This window comes from Genypterus blacodes, unplaced genomic scaffold (assembly GCF_046128005.1).
Source record: "Genypterus blacodes isolate CSIRO-AG114 ecotype Tasmania unplaced genomic scaffold, CSIRO-AGI_Gbla_v1 ptg000067l_1, whole genome shotgun sequence".
NCBI lineage: Eukaryota > Metazoa > Chordata > Actinopteri > Ophidiiformes > Ophidiidae > Genypterus > Genypterus blacodes.
The window spans coordinates 14,123,212-14,137,203 of record NW_027466879.1 but is presented as its reverse complement, the minus strand read 5'-3'; the positions used below and the strand labels follow the sequence as shown (position 1 = coordinate 14,137,203).

The following is a 13,992-nucleotide window of genomic DNA, read 5'->3' as shown; positions in this document are numbered from 1 at the left end:
AACACACACACACACACACACACACACACACACACACACACCCACACCACACAGGCCAAGTATAGAACTCCAAGCAACTATCAGTTGTATAAGAACTGGTGTTCATCTCTGTGTTTGTGTGTATCTGCAAGTGTGTGTGTGTTTCCTTGTGTTCCCCAGGCGTGTGTGTGTGTGATCATCTGCAGCCATGTGTGACCAAACGTTTGTGGCTGACACCTTCGGCCCGTGTGAGCGCTGCACCAAACCGAGCCCTCTGTTGAACATCTACCTGAACAACGAGGCCATCAACTACTGCTCCTTCTGTGTGGAGATGGTACGAAGCTCACACAGCTCATGTGACCTCTCAGCCAATCAGAGGTCAGGTGACCACTTGAGAGATCCCGCATTATTTCAGTGCAAATCCTTTGGTGATCCTGGTCCCGATTTCATTTTTATTGACGTACAAATTTGTCACAAAATCACACATGATTGCGCAATAATCAGCAGCAACCTATGATGAAGGTGCAAACAATGTAAACAACCTACACACATCTCTCCACAAATCACTTTATAATGACTTTTGTTAACTAATTAACTTCAATAAATCATTTATATTAATTTATCTATGTATTTATTTTGTTATGTGTTCAGTTTTATGCAGTAAGTTTTAGAAAAGGTATGTTAAAAGTAAAACTCCCATGTAATCTAGTTAAAAGAGATTTTGCTAAATGTTCTCGGTGTGTGTGTGTGTGTGTGTGTGTGTGTGTGTGTGTGTGTGTGTGTGTGTGTTTGAGCGAGAGAGAGGGGGGGTCAGATCGGTTGTGCGCAGCATCAGCCGCGCAGGAGAAGGACAGTTTCACAGTTTCAACAAACCTCTGTAAATCGGACTCGTTTTCCACGTTTCACTTTTTTCCCCGTGTTTTCCTCCTCTTCCTCCTCCTCCCCGTGTGAAGATGGCCTGCCAGGGGTTGCAGAGAGGAGAAAGTCTGGCGTCTCTGAAGAAAGAGAGCGACACTCTGAAGAAGAAGCTGGAGGAGGAGAGGAAGAAGCTCAGCGACGTGGAGCGTAAGTGACGATATGACAACTTTAGAGTCCACATCAGTGTTATTACTACACATTATGATTACCATAGCAACAGGACTGTGTAGTATCAGCGCCCCGTAATTTAGTTGAAGAGTTGCTGCTTAGAGCGTGAGATGTATGGAAGAGAGTCATGATCGGTATTTGTTCAAATTAGTTTACTTTTTAAAAATGCATTTTATAATAATAATAATTTTAAAAAATGATATAATTATATAATATATATGTATAAATAAAATAAAAATAATAATAACAATGACTATGATTGATATATGATATGAATAGTGATTATGATTATATGATACATTTATAATGTTTGTATATAGAAGCTCACAAATGTGTAACTGTGTCTTTGATATGAGATGATTAACGGTAGAGTGAAGTTGTGTTTGTGTGTGAGTGTGTGTGTGTGTGTGTGTGTGTGAGTGTGAGTGTGTGTGAGTGTGAGTGTGTGCAAAAGTCAGGATTTTCGTCACTTCCCTCTGAATACTTTTGAAAACTACAATCCTTGCATACTCATACAGTACGTTAATGTAGTGTGTATGTATGTGTGCGTGCATGCGTGCCTGCCTGTGTGCCTGGGTGTGTGTGTGTTCACTGTTGCCTCAGTGCACCAGGTGGCAGAGAAGGTGGAGGTGCTGGGTGCTTTCTCCCTCAAACCCAGACGTGTACTGAAGGGTCACGGGAACAAGGTGCTGTGTATGGACTGGTGCAAAGACAAACGCCGCCTCGTCAGCTCTGCACAGGTACACACACACACACACACACACACACACAGACACAAACACACGCATATAATATGATATATGAAGATAGAAGGTTACTTAATGTAAAACATATACAGGAACTATGAGTGAGATCTGCCTGTATATTCACTGATATGAGTGCATCCTGATTTTCTGTCTCTGATCTAGGATGGGAAAGTGATTGTCTGGGATGCATTTACACTGAATAAGGTGAGCAAGACTGAGCACAGAGAGAATATGACTGACGACCGCAAAAGATACTAAAACCTGTCCGTCTGTCTGTCTGTCTGTCTGTGTGTGTACCTGTGTGTGTCTCACAGGAACACGGGCTGAGCCTTCCGTGTACGTGGGTCATGGCGTGTGCTTATGCTCCCTCTGGTTGTGCAGTGGCATGTGGGTGAGTAAAGACAATTTAGAGCATTTAGCATCTTTACTGTAACAGGTCCTGCTTTCCTGCTTTACACTTCTATTCAAGCTGATACTCAAATCACAACAAACTGTCATAACTAAAGAAGCACTTACTAATATCCTACATAGTTGTAAACACAGATGATTGAGTGGGTTTGGATATGAGATCCATCGTTTGACCTTTGACCTTTTCCTCTAAAAGCGGATTGGATAACAAGTGCACCGTGTTCCCACTGTCAATGGACAAGAATGAGAACCTGGCTGCCAAGAAGAAGTCTGTGGCCATGCACACAAACTACGTGTCAGGATGCACCTTCACCAACTCTGACATGCAGGTACGGCCCAGTTTAGCATCCAAGGCCCATTAGAGACACACAACCTAAATGTGTTTGTGCACTGTGGCTCTGGGTGAGGCAGAGGAGCAGAGTGAGGAGAGGAGGAAGATGAGGAGAGGGCAGAGTGACGCTCCTCCACTGAGGGTGTATTAATAGACGCTGAGTGGCCTTTATCTAGGAAAGAGTGGAGCACACTGACCTGAGGGTTAACACACACATACACACACACATACACACGCGAGGATGTTGTCTCTGACACACATAGAACACATGCATGAACATGAGGCACAGTGGTGTGTATCCAGAGACTAAGGGCCTTGGAGCACAAAGGAAAGATCACGCTGAGGGTTCAGAGATTTGTTGATGTTTACAAATCATTTTACCCAGAAGCACCTGAAACATTCCACTTGTCTCATGTGGTGTTTGTGAGGCGTTGTGTTTCTCGAGGGGGGAAAGGAGAATGCTGTGCTGACTTAATAACCCAGCGGGCACAAGACACACAGGAGGGGGCTTTAAAAAAGGCTTTAAAACCAGTGAAGAAGAAGTGATGCAGAGGGAGAGAGCGTGCAGAGAGGCTGTCCCTGCCATCTGTGTGTGTGTGTGTGTGTGTGTGTGTGTGTGTGTGTGTGTGTGTGTGTGTGTGTGTGTGTGTGTGTGTGTGTGTGTGTGTGTGTGTGTTGTCTGTGTGTGCCAGAAAGTGTGTCCCACTGATAATTGTGTTTATGTTGAAACAAGTGCTTCTTCACACACTGCGGGATGTGGTGTGTGTGTGTGTGTGTGTGTGTGTGTGTCTGTGTGTGTGTGTGTGTGTGTGTGTGTGTGTGTGTGTGTGTGTTTGTGCCAGAGGTCCAGCAGGGATTAGTGTTACCTGTGTGTGTCTCTGACTGCACACAGTCTGTTTTCATCTATTCATCCGCTGTATTCTATTCTATTCTGTCTATCTATTTCTGAATTGTAATACTTAAAGGACGCAACAGGGTTTATAAGAGAATTATATAACATTTAAAATGCATTGTTTAAGTCTTTGTGATGAAATATATGCGTGGAGGTAAAAAGCTGCATTTAAGATCCACAGCATTCTTTATTTCTATGACCATCAACACCTTTTGTGACCTGTAGTTCTTCCTGTCTAACACTAGAGGGCAGCATCAACTCTCACTTTATCTGTCACTGGCTGTGAAAACGTCCCAAAAGTCTGAAATGAGGTTTTGTTTCGTTTCTCTCTCTCTCTCTCTCTCTCTCTCTCTCTCTCTCTGTGTGTGTGTTTGTGTGTGTGTGTGTATGTGTGTGTGTATGTGTGTGTGTGTGTGTGTGTGTGTGTGTGTGTGTGTGTGTGTGTGTGTGTGTGTGTGTGTGTGTGTGTGTTAGATCCTGACATCCAGCGGTGACGGCACGTGTGCACTGTGGGATGTGGAGAGTGGGCAGCTGCTGCAGAGTTTCCACGGTCACACAGCTGATGTCTTGTCCCTGGATCTTGCCCCATCGGAGACGGGAAACACTTTTGTCTCTGGGGTGAGAGACGGAGAGTTTCCCTGTAAAACCTCATAACTCCATTGTTAGTGGAGTCGGGAGTTATGATCTCATTGTTCTCTGTCAGTTTAGAGGATTTTAAATGGATTTGAGGAAATTTGTGAACCAGCTTTATTTTGACATTTTTAGGATAAACAATGACTTTGAATGTTATCCCTCTGTAATGTGTGTATATGTGTGTCTGTGTGTTATCAGGGCTGTGATAAGAAGGCCAATGTGTGGGACATGCGCTCTGGGCAGAACATCCAGTCCTTTGAGAGCCACGACTCTGACATCAACTGTGTGAAGTGAGTCCAGATCTTAGAATCAAAGAATAGAAACCACCACAACTCTCTTACTTATCTGTAAAGAGAAAGAAGAAGTTGATGATTTCATAATTAGAGCTTATAATGAAAGAAAGAACATCCGTCTTGTCAGTAGGATACTAAAAGCAACAGGCACATTGTTGAGATTTGCCTCATTTCATTTTCATTTTCAGCTTTCTTAATATAATTGCATGGTATTTATCTGCGTTTTTGCCTTTTTTTTCTAAAAAAAAAATTTGCAACTGTAACAAATGATGGACAATCAACAGGTGCAACATAGCCCAGATCCAAACTATGAAAGAATATTCATTTACTTTAACAAAACAACATGCAGCTACATTCATATTCTGCAGTATATATAAGCCAATCAATCGATCAATCATTCATCTATACAGCAAAGATTGAAACTTTTCCATTATTGATTAACGGAACAGTGAGTCTAAAGGAGATTAAAGGTTTAAAAATCCATCTAACAAGCGACAAACCAGAAACAAGATCTGATCCACATACTCTTGTATTTGTCTTATATGCTATAAGATATTCTATACCAACTCAACTAATACTAACACTAGAGAGACTAAGGCTGTTTGTCTGTGTTCAGGTATTACCCCAGTGGTGACGCATTTGCTTCTGCCTCTGATGATGGCACAGTGAGTCACTTCATATCACAACTGTTTGATTTGTTTGTGATGTCATTACTTGGTGTCAGGAGTCAAAGGTCTGAGCTGTCAGTCATGGGATTCATTGGATTTTTTTATGTATGTGCTCACGTGCTGCTGCTGTGTGTGTGTGTGTGCGCGTGTGTGTGTGTGTGTGTGTGTGTGTGTGTGTGTGTGTGTGTGTGTGTGTGTGTGTGTGTGTGTGTGTGTGTGTGTGAGTGTGTGTGTGTGTGTGTGTGTTTGTGTGCGTGTGTGTGTTGCTCAGTGCCGATTCTTCGACCTTCGTGCTGACCGTGAGGTGGCTGTTTATCAGAAGGACAGCATCATCTTTGGAGCCTCCAGCGTGGACTTCTCTATGAGCGGTGAGGAGTGTGTGAGTGTGTGAGGAGTGTGTGAAGCACCATGACACCTCACATCCAATCAAACCTGATAAATATTCTGTATTTGTGTGAAGAAGTTCACCACGTGAATGAAATACATTTATATGACAAATAAACTCATTTTAGTTTTTCTGCTGAGAAAACATTTATACACCATTTTACTTTAGTTTTCAAGATTTATATAATTATAAACTCACATTTCTCACATCACAGCAACATCAATGAAACTACAGATAAGATAAAAGACAGATATGAATCTTACATTTTGATGGTTATCTGTATTTGTAAAGCTATACTTTCCTTTCCTTCCCTTCGTTCTGTCTCTGTTTCTTCTCTCTGTCCGTCTCAGGTCGCCTCCTTTTCAGTGGTTACAATGACTACACCATAAATATTTGGGACGTATTGAAGGGGACGCGTGTCTCCATGCTGTTTGGACACGAGAACCGCGTCAGCAGGGTCAGAGTGTCTCCTGACGGCACTGCGCTCTGCTCGGCATCATGGGACAGCACCCTACGGGTCAGAACCAGCTTCACTGTTTGGTTCAGATGGAAGATGCAGAAACTTATTGTCTATTTTAATCACTTCTTTCTGTTAACCTGCCAACCAATTTATTAATACATCAACACACATTTTGTCTTTAGCCTTTGAGTGATACACTGATGATCTTTTGATGTTAATCCCCACAGTTCTGTTCTCTTCTTCTCTCCTGCAGATTTGGGCCTAGAGCTTGTTGTGATTCAGAGAGGAAATGGCAGCAACAGCGTGAGACCACCGACACTGAAGATTCCCACAGGAGGAGTGTGTTCATGCCACTCCTCTCTCACACACACACACACACACACACACACACACACACACACACACACACACACACACACACGCACACACACACACTCAGAGAAGCACATAAGCATTAGCATCATGTGTTGTAACTGTAGGTGAAGGCCGGAGTCGCTAGCTGTCGACAGTTTTGTATTCACAAACTGAATTATTGTTATTATCATTAACTATTATAATTATTATAGTAATTATGATTGATCAGGTCTATCTGTTCTGTTGTATAGACCTACAGACTGTATTGCTGATTATATTATTGCTGTTAAAACACACATTGATCCAGACACAGTGTGTGTGTGTGTGTGTATACAATAGAAACACGTCTTTTTATTGTTTTATGTTTCAGTGTCACCACACATTCCTTGTATTTCATTTTCACTTCAGCATGCAGTGTAAAGTCCTTGTAAGAAAATAAGTAAACCAGATTTGAAGTCATGATTTTGTTTTTGGCATTGCTGTTTTTTTGGACTTCTCATTTTTCCAAGTCACTGGTTCACATTCTTACCATCCACATACAACCTTACATGCTACATACAACACACTATACAACACACATCATCATTGTTTACACAGACACACACACACAGAGACAGATTTATGAACAAATGCAGCTTTATTTTGACTTCAGCGCCCAGATCATTTCAGTTGATTCTGCATTGGGGCCTCTCAGCTCTAACCTACATTCATTCAGCAGGAACAGAATTTGCATCCGCCAAAGAATGTAAACTAGAGCAGAGCGCCCCGCAGGCCCACATGGCGCTTTGCTCATCGCCCTCAATGAAAACCTTCACGCTGCCGATTCTCTGGCTGTGTAGAGCTGCTGTGAGCGAACACAGGCTGAGGAAGGTCGATGCCAACTCGCTCATTCTCTTGACCCTTCCTGACCTTTGTTAATGCATTCAGGTTTCAGATCCTTCGTCAAGAGATTTGGAGGAATCTGGACCTGAACTCCCTCTCAGTCCCTCTCTATTAATGTATTATTTGACAGTTAAAACACTATCACTGTAACTAAAAACACAATACTTGTAAATGACTGTTTTATTTGACAGTTATAATAGTGTGAGTCTTTTTCTACAGTAAGTAACCAGTCAATAACAACAGACTTGTTTTGATGGCAGAATTTATTTATCTCTTTATTTATCTCTATTTGGGAGAATCTTTGGACCTGTAGTTCCCACTGCTGTTTGTCCAATGAAGCATTATTGATCAGATCATTGATCTTTGTTGCTCAGCAGTGGTCAAAGTTCTTCCACATCAATGTTTCACAATAATTGTTTTATACATAACATTATTGTGTATTTTACATGTATTTTGTCCCAGTTTGGGATCAATAAAGTCTATCTATCTATCTATCTATCTATCTATCTATCTATCTATCTATCTATCTATCTATCTATCTATCTATCTATCTATCTACCTACCTACCTACCTACCTATCATGAGGTGAGTTTCACGCCCACACACACTCTTCTCGTTCAGTCATTCTGCACTTTCTGTGATGTTTATTTTAACTCGGTGGTTTTTCACTACCACTTCCTGTCTCAGTGTGATTTTGTCATGGTTAACTCTGTGCAGAGGAAGAGGTCGTGCTGTGACGGGAAATACCACCAATGTCACATGACTTGTAGAAAAGCTTTGGTCACTTTACTTTTCTATGAATTTTAATTTTTTCTCCTTCCTTTTTTGCAGTCTTTCATTTTGTAGAACTTCCTTAAGTCAATAGTTTATTTTAGACCTCTTTAAGAGATATTATATAATAAGTATAACATGTAAATCAGTTCTGTCTCCAAATGTCATGATTGAGTGAATTTTTTTAACCAAACCTTACTAATCAGTTTATATTTTCAAATGAATTAAAGCATTCATGCCACTTTACACAGATGATCCGTCCTTTTCTTCTCTCTAGAGTGGATCTTTACTCATCAGACCAGCCTATCTACAGTAAAGACTTAGTCTAATCGCTGAAATCTAATCAATTTGTCTTTTCTCATTGTTGGGGAAAACCCAAAAGAAGCCATGCAAAGTAAATGTGTGTAAAATTACCAATCACGTGTTTTCCCCTATCATGTAGGGGAGGCAGTGGCTCAGTGGGTAGAGCTTCCGCTTGAGAACCGGAGGGTTGCCGGTTCGTGCCCCTGAGCAAGGCACCGAACCCTCAATTGCTCCCCCCTCTGTGAAGGGTGGTAACTGTAATGTAAGTCGCTTTGGATAGAAGCGTCTGCAAAATGATCTTAATGTAATGTACTTTCACTGGTTTACATCTTGTCTAGATTTTGCTTCCTTGTGCTTGTGTTATTGCTAATCATTGAACTGGAATGTGTGTGTCTGTCATACAGAATTAGTTTTTAACATATTGTATTATTTGCTTTTGAGTTGTGAGTCGTAATTTTACCGTAATTTTTCATAAAGGTAAATGTCAGAGGTGAAAGAGCCAAAGATGAGCTACTAGATGATTAGTAATTCATATGGTTCATATTGCTCTGAAATGTATAGTTTAGTAACGCGCAAATGTGACATCAGTGCTAGTTTTAAAGACTTAATTGTTGTAACTTTGTTGGTTTGGACGACAGAATAGTTGTAAGCTTGATTTTAGATGGCATCATTACTGGGAGTTAGTTTGGATGACATCACTTAGTTTGATGACATCACTTGGTTAGTTTGATGTCATCAATATTGTTTGTAAGTATTCAAGTGGAGTCTGAAGACAGTGAAGCGTACAACTTGACTTCCTGCAATTCTGAGCTTTCTGCATCAACAATTCAAAGGTTTACCCAAGAAGCGACAGATAGACGCTCAAGAGGAAAACTCCCACTGCAGGAGGTTATTCCATGGTTTGTTTACTTCTCCCCTCATAAAAAAGCTGTACAGTTTTCGAAACTGTTGACAAAAAAGTGACTTATGCAAACACACTTTTTATACAGACACATGCACATAATTTACATTTGAAATGATTGTCTTGAGGTGAATGATATTTTTTTTTATAACAACTACAAGAGCCGTTAGAATAGCGCGTCGTTTGAGGACCCCGTTATCTCCATGCAAACGCGTAACGTAACGAGAGAGGGTCCCACGCGGGGATTTTGCGGGTTTTCCTCCACCTTCGCGCAGCCTGAGAGGGGGAGGAGCCGCTGCATAAATCCGTCTCCACGGCAGGAAGCGCCGCATCTAGCCAGGCTCCCCTTCCGCTGAGTGTGTGTGTGCGCCTGCAGAAGTCTGATATCGCTGGGAGGGTAAGCAGCATTTATCTCATTAAACGCTCGAAAATGTCTCTCGCCGCCGCGGTTCCGTGTGCCGCGGCCCCGTCTGGCTTTTACCCTCGCACGGCGCGCTCGTATTCGGGTTGAAAGGTCCTGTTTCGCGTGCGGATGTGATGCGGTTCTTTGTGTCCGTCCTCCATTGCGAAGCTGACAGATGCGGGCGGTTAACGGCTACCAAGTTAATCCGTTAAAGCGGAGAATTTAACGTTGCGCTCGCTGTGTAAAGTCGCGTTGTTAACGTTATGAAATCACCGACAGCTTCCAGAATCACCCGGTTAATATTACCGAGAGCCATTTTGAACATAAAGCCGTTACTGAAGCGTTTACGTGACTAAAAGCTAATGTGTTAGCTGACACGAAACGTTACGTTACGTTCGAGCCACATTAGCATTAGCCAGGAAACGGACAGATGCACGAATAAAACACCAAAAGTTAAATGAGGGGAAATATTAATTTGAGAAAAATATCACAAGTACCTAATAAATGTCTTTCTCTATTGTTGAAGCAGACCGTTGGCCGTGAAGTAGACCGTGTCAGCGTTGATGTTAATGATTGACAGCTGTTCCTCATCGTTATAACGTCAGTATATTATATATTTTATTTTATAACATCATTGTGGAAACCCTGTAAATTTTAAGTTTCATGCACACTCATCAAAACCAGAGTTACTACATTCGTGTTTACGTCACTTGTACTTAAAGTAAGCTGCGATAATGTCAGTTGTGTTTATTTTGCGGTTGAGCGTGATAACTGTCGTTAATGGTAATGTTTTAATAAATGTATGACACATTATTAACAACAGTCCACATTTGAGTAATTTAGCAGTGATGTGAAATGTATGAAAACGGTAACATTTTGGCGTTTTACGTGAAAAACGTCTTTTGGTTGTTAAGTGTCCCTTCATTATGATGTTTTCAGGTTTGTGTTTCGCTGACACAAAATGTCGTGCGGGCTGTGGAAAGAGACCCTGGCCCTGGCAGAGGACCACCTGTCCCCGTGTCGAGCCCCTCCACCTCCCAGCGTGTCAGCAGCGGCGGCCCTGAGGAGTCTGGCCCGGGACATGGAGACGCAGCACCGGGCTCGCTTCCACTCCCTCGCCCAGACTTTCCTCCAGCAGAGCGGGCCGGACCTCTGCTGCAGCCTCAGGAAGGTGATGGAGGAGCTGGTGGGGGACGGACACTTGAACTGGGGGCGGGTGGTGTCGATCTTCACGTTCGCCGGGGTGGTGACCCGGCAGCTGCAGGAGCGGGAAGAGGCCACAAAGTCCGGGCTGGACCGCGGGAAGGGCCAAAACGTGGGACTTGATCCCGGCAGCTGGAGGGGACTGGCAGAGACCATAGCTGATTACCTGGGGGAGGAGAAGAAGGAGTGGATGCTGGAGAATGGAGGCTGGGTGAGTCTCAGTGCTGCTTTTAACATGTTTATTTGAAATACAACTTTATTTGCAACATGTGAATGAAAATCCAATAATATGAACTTAAAGACATCATGACTATTTAAACTTTGCAATGCTAAATATTAGCTCCTCCTCCCCTGCAGAGGAAGATAATGGGACCCCCCAAAAAAACAATAACCCAAAAAATCTGAGACAAATTCATCATTTATCATCATCATCACTTCTATCATATGTGAATAGGCACTACTGCAGAACTTGGATTAGTGAACTGAGAAACGGGGACAGTCCAGTGACGTAGTTGTGTTTGGAATGTGTGTGTGTGTTTTGGCGGGGGAATGTAAATGAAATGGTAAACTTGAGAATAAACCGCAACTGGTGAACAAACATGTCCTGCTCCAGTCAAAGGTTTGCAGACCTCAGTGATATTGATACATGAGGACAGAGGAGCTTTCCATCTATGCGTGATGTAAAGAAATGAATGAAGGGACACACTGATGGGCCCCTTAAAGCACAACCACATCAGCCACTCTCACTCTCAGGCCCGGATTCAGTTGGTCAGTCTCATGAGGCTGCAGATGGAAGTAAAGTCACACACTAGTCTCTAGAGATGATGGAGCAGATAAGCAGCCATGTTTAAGTTATGAAATCTCTAACTTTAGCATTTTGGTAATAATACATTTTCATATCACGTTTTCTTAAATTCATATCTGCACTTATAATTGAATAGTGAGTTTGCTTGTGCTCCTTGAAACCCAAAAGGCAAAGTGAACATAAAGTGCTGCTCTCTAACTCTGCTGAGGCCTCTAACAAAGGAGCAGGCCTCACCTAAAAGAAGCACTGCTACAGTTGAATGTCTGTTATTGTGATGGAGCTCACCCTGCCTCCCTCCCAGACACGCACACACACACACACACACACACACACACACACACACACACACACACACACACACACACACACACACACACACACACACACACACACACACACACACACACACACACACACACACACACACACACACACAATTGCCCCCTCCCCATTTGGCAGCTGGTTCCAACAGACGTGTAACCAGCTCAGCCAGATGGACTTTGTAGTAACAGTCAAAGCTGCAGTGCGTTGAAAATGCTTTGCGTGACATGAAAAACAAGCAGCTGTGAGGCAGCAAACAGCTGGAGCACAGAGCAGGTGCACTGCACACACAAACACACACACACAGGGTTGACCTGACCCCCATTTGTATGCCTTCCTCACCTGTGGACTGGAAAATACAAGCAGTAGCCTTATGTTGTAACATTTGTCTTATTTTGGCGGGGTGTCGTTCTTTGGTTTGTCCTCTAAACTTCTTCTCCATCTTCTACAGGAGGGATTCTGTGAGTTCTCCCGCCTCGCCAGAGAGGTGAGCCAGGAGTCGTCCATGAAGACGGCCCTGTTTGCGGCGGCTGGCGTGGGACTGGCCGGGCTCACCTTCCTCCTGGTGCGCTGACCCGCCTCCCCGCCTCGCCCCCCTCGTCCACCGTCACCATTTCACCCGCAGAAAGTTAATTAGACATTTGAATTGTTTCTTTTGCCATTTCTACCAAACAGGTTAGGCTCTGTTGAGTTCAGGGTTGTGATCTGGAGTCGTCAGCTGAATGTTTTTGCACAGAAGTCCAGCCCCCCCCCAAACGTGTGATACTGATATTTTTTCACCTGCTCCTTAAGATTGTAAAAATGATCTCAATGCCTTTAGAAACGATGGAGTGAGTGACGTCCGTGAGCATATCGTAGTCAAACAGCTTCAAGACTAAAGCACACAATCACCTTGCTGTCAAAGTTTGTATTTTTCAACTGTGCAGCTAAAACGTGGCATTTCAGTTTCTCCCCCCTCCTGCAAGGGTTTTAGGTTTTATTGTGGTGTTTTTGTTTTTTAAAGATTTGTCAGCTGCCTTGACTTCACGTGTTTACCTGAGTTGTGTATGTGGTATAGAGCCATTCTAGTGTACAACTTATAAATTAATATATTATATTTATATGAAGTGAAGCCTAAGCAGTGGCCCTTTTCTAACCGACCCACAGCTGATTGAGTTGTTTCATTGTTTTCACGAGTCTGTCCTCACTGCCTGCAGCTACACACTCAGCACTCCGCGGTAGGTGTGTAATGCTGCACAATGACCAGACGGCGGTGCTATTTGTTGTGAAATGTTTTCTCATATCAATCTTAACAATCCAGGGACCAATCTGACTGAAACATTTTGTTAGTAGAACAAAGCGTCGCTATGGCGTTTCCCCCCCACAGAAATCTTAATTATATTTTTACATTGTTTTCATTTATTTATTTATTTCACTGTTTTCTAATAAAATCAATCTAATCAGAAGATGTGGAGTTTTGTATTTTTTTTATTTTAACTGCTGATCTGTTTATGAGACACATTGCTTCCTCATTCCACACAGAAGGTCAAAGTTCAGGAGGATGCTGTATGACCTTCATATGCAGACATGTCAGCATGAATAAGACCTCTGGATTGAGCCCAACAGCTGTTAGATACATTACAGGGAGGGAGGCAGTGGGTAGTGCTTCTGCTTGGGAACCATAGGGTCGCCGGTTCGAGCCCCTGCTGAGGTGCCCCTGAGCAAGGCACCGAACCCTCAATTGCTCCCCCCTCTGCGAAGGGTGGTAATGTAATGTAAGTCGCTTTGGATAAAAGCGTCTGCCAAATGCTCGTAATGTAATGTAATGTACAGGTTGCAGCAGCACCCAGACTACTGACATAGACTGACCCCTGACCCCTGACATCACCAGTGTGTCTGGAACAGTGATTCTGGTTTGCAATTGTGGTCACGTCTTGCTTTGTGTCTCTTGTGCAAACTTGGCACAAAATGTTTATTACTCGCACGACAACAGACCAGAGCCACTTCCTGTAAAAGTTTTAAAAACATCAAATTACAAAGTCCTGTGTCCTGGTCCTGTGTGCAATCAGAAACTGTCCCATCCATGTTACGTGACTCAGACACTCAGACACATCAAATAAACTAAAACGATTGATGTCATCTTAACTAACTCACTCAATTCTACAGTTCAGTGTGTGGACCTTATGAAA

The 13,992-nt window shown here is 42.9% G+C and overlaps 1 protein-coding gene across 1 annotated transcript; it reads left to right on the top strand.

Moving 5' to 3' along the window:
• Positions 1-187: 187 nt before the first annotated feature.
• On the top strand, positions 188-13,269 carry LOC143005055 (guanine nucleotide-binding protein subunit beta-5b-like). Its single transcript, XM_076156295.1, has 13 exons — positions 188-313; positions 933-1,044; positions 1,669-1,805; positions 1,974-2,015; positions 2,126-2,202; positions 2,416-2,548; positions 3,917-4,060; positions 4,274-4,365; positions 4,985-5,033; positions 5,308-5,404; positions 5,772-5,938; positions 10,781-10,909; positions 12,276-13,269. The coding sequence occupies exons 1-13, from the start codon at positions 188-190 to the stop codon at positions 12,396-12,398; spliced, it is 1,428 nt and encodes a 475-aa protein (XP_076012410.1). The 3' UTR covers positions 12,399-13,269.
• The last annotated feature ends 723 nt before the right edge of the window (positions 13,270-13,992 follow it).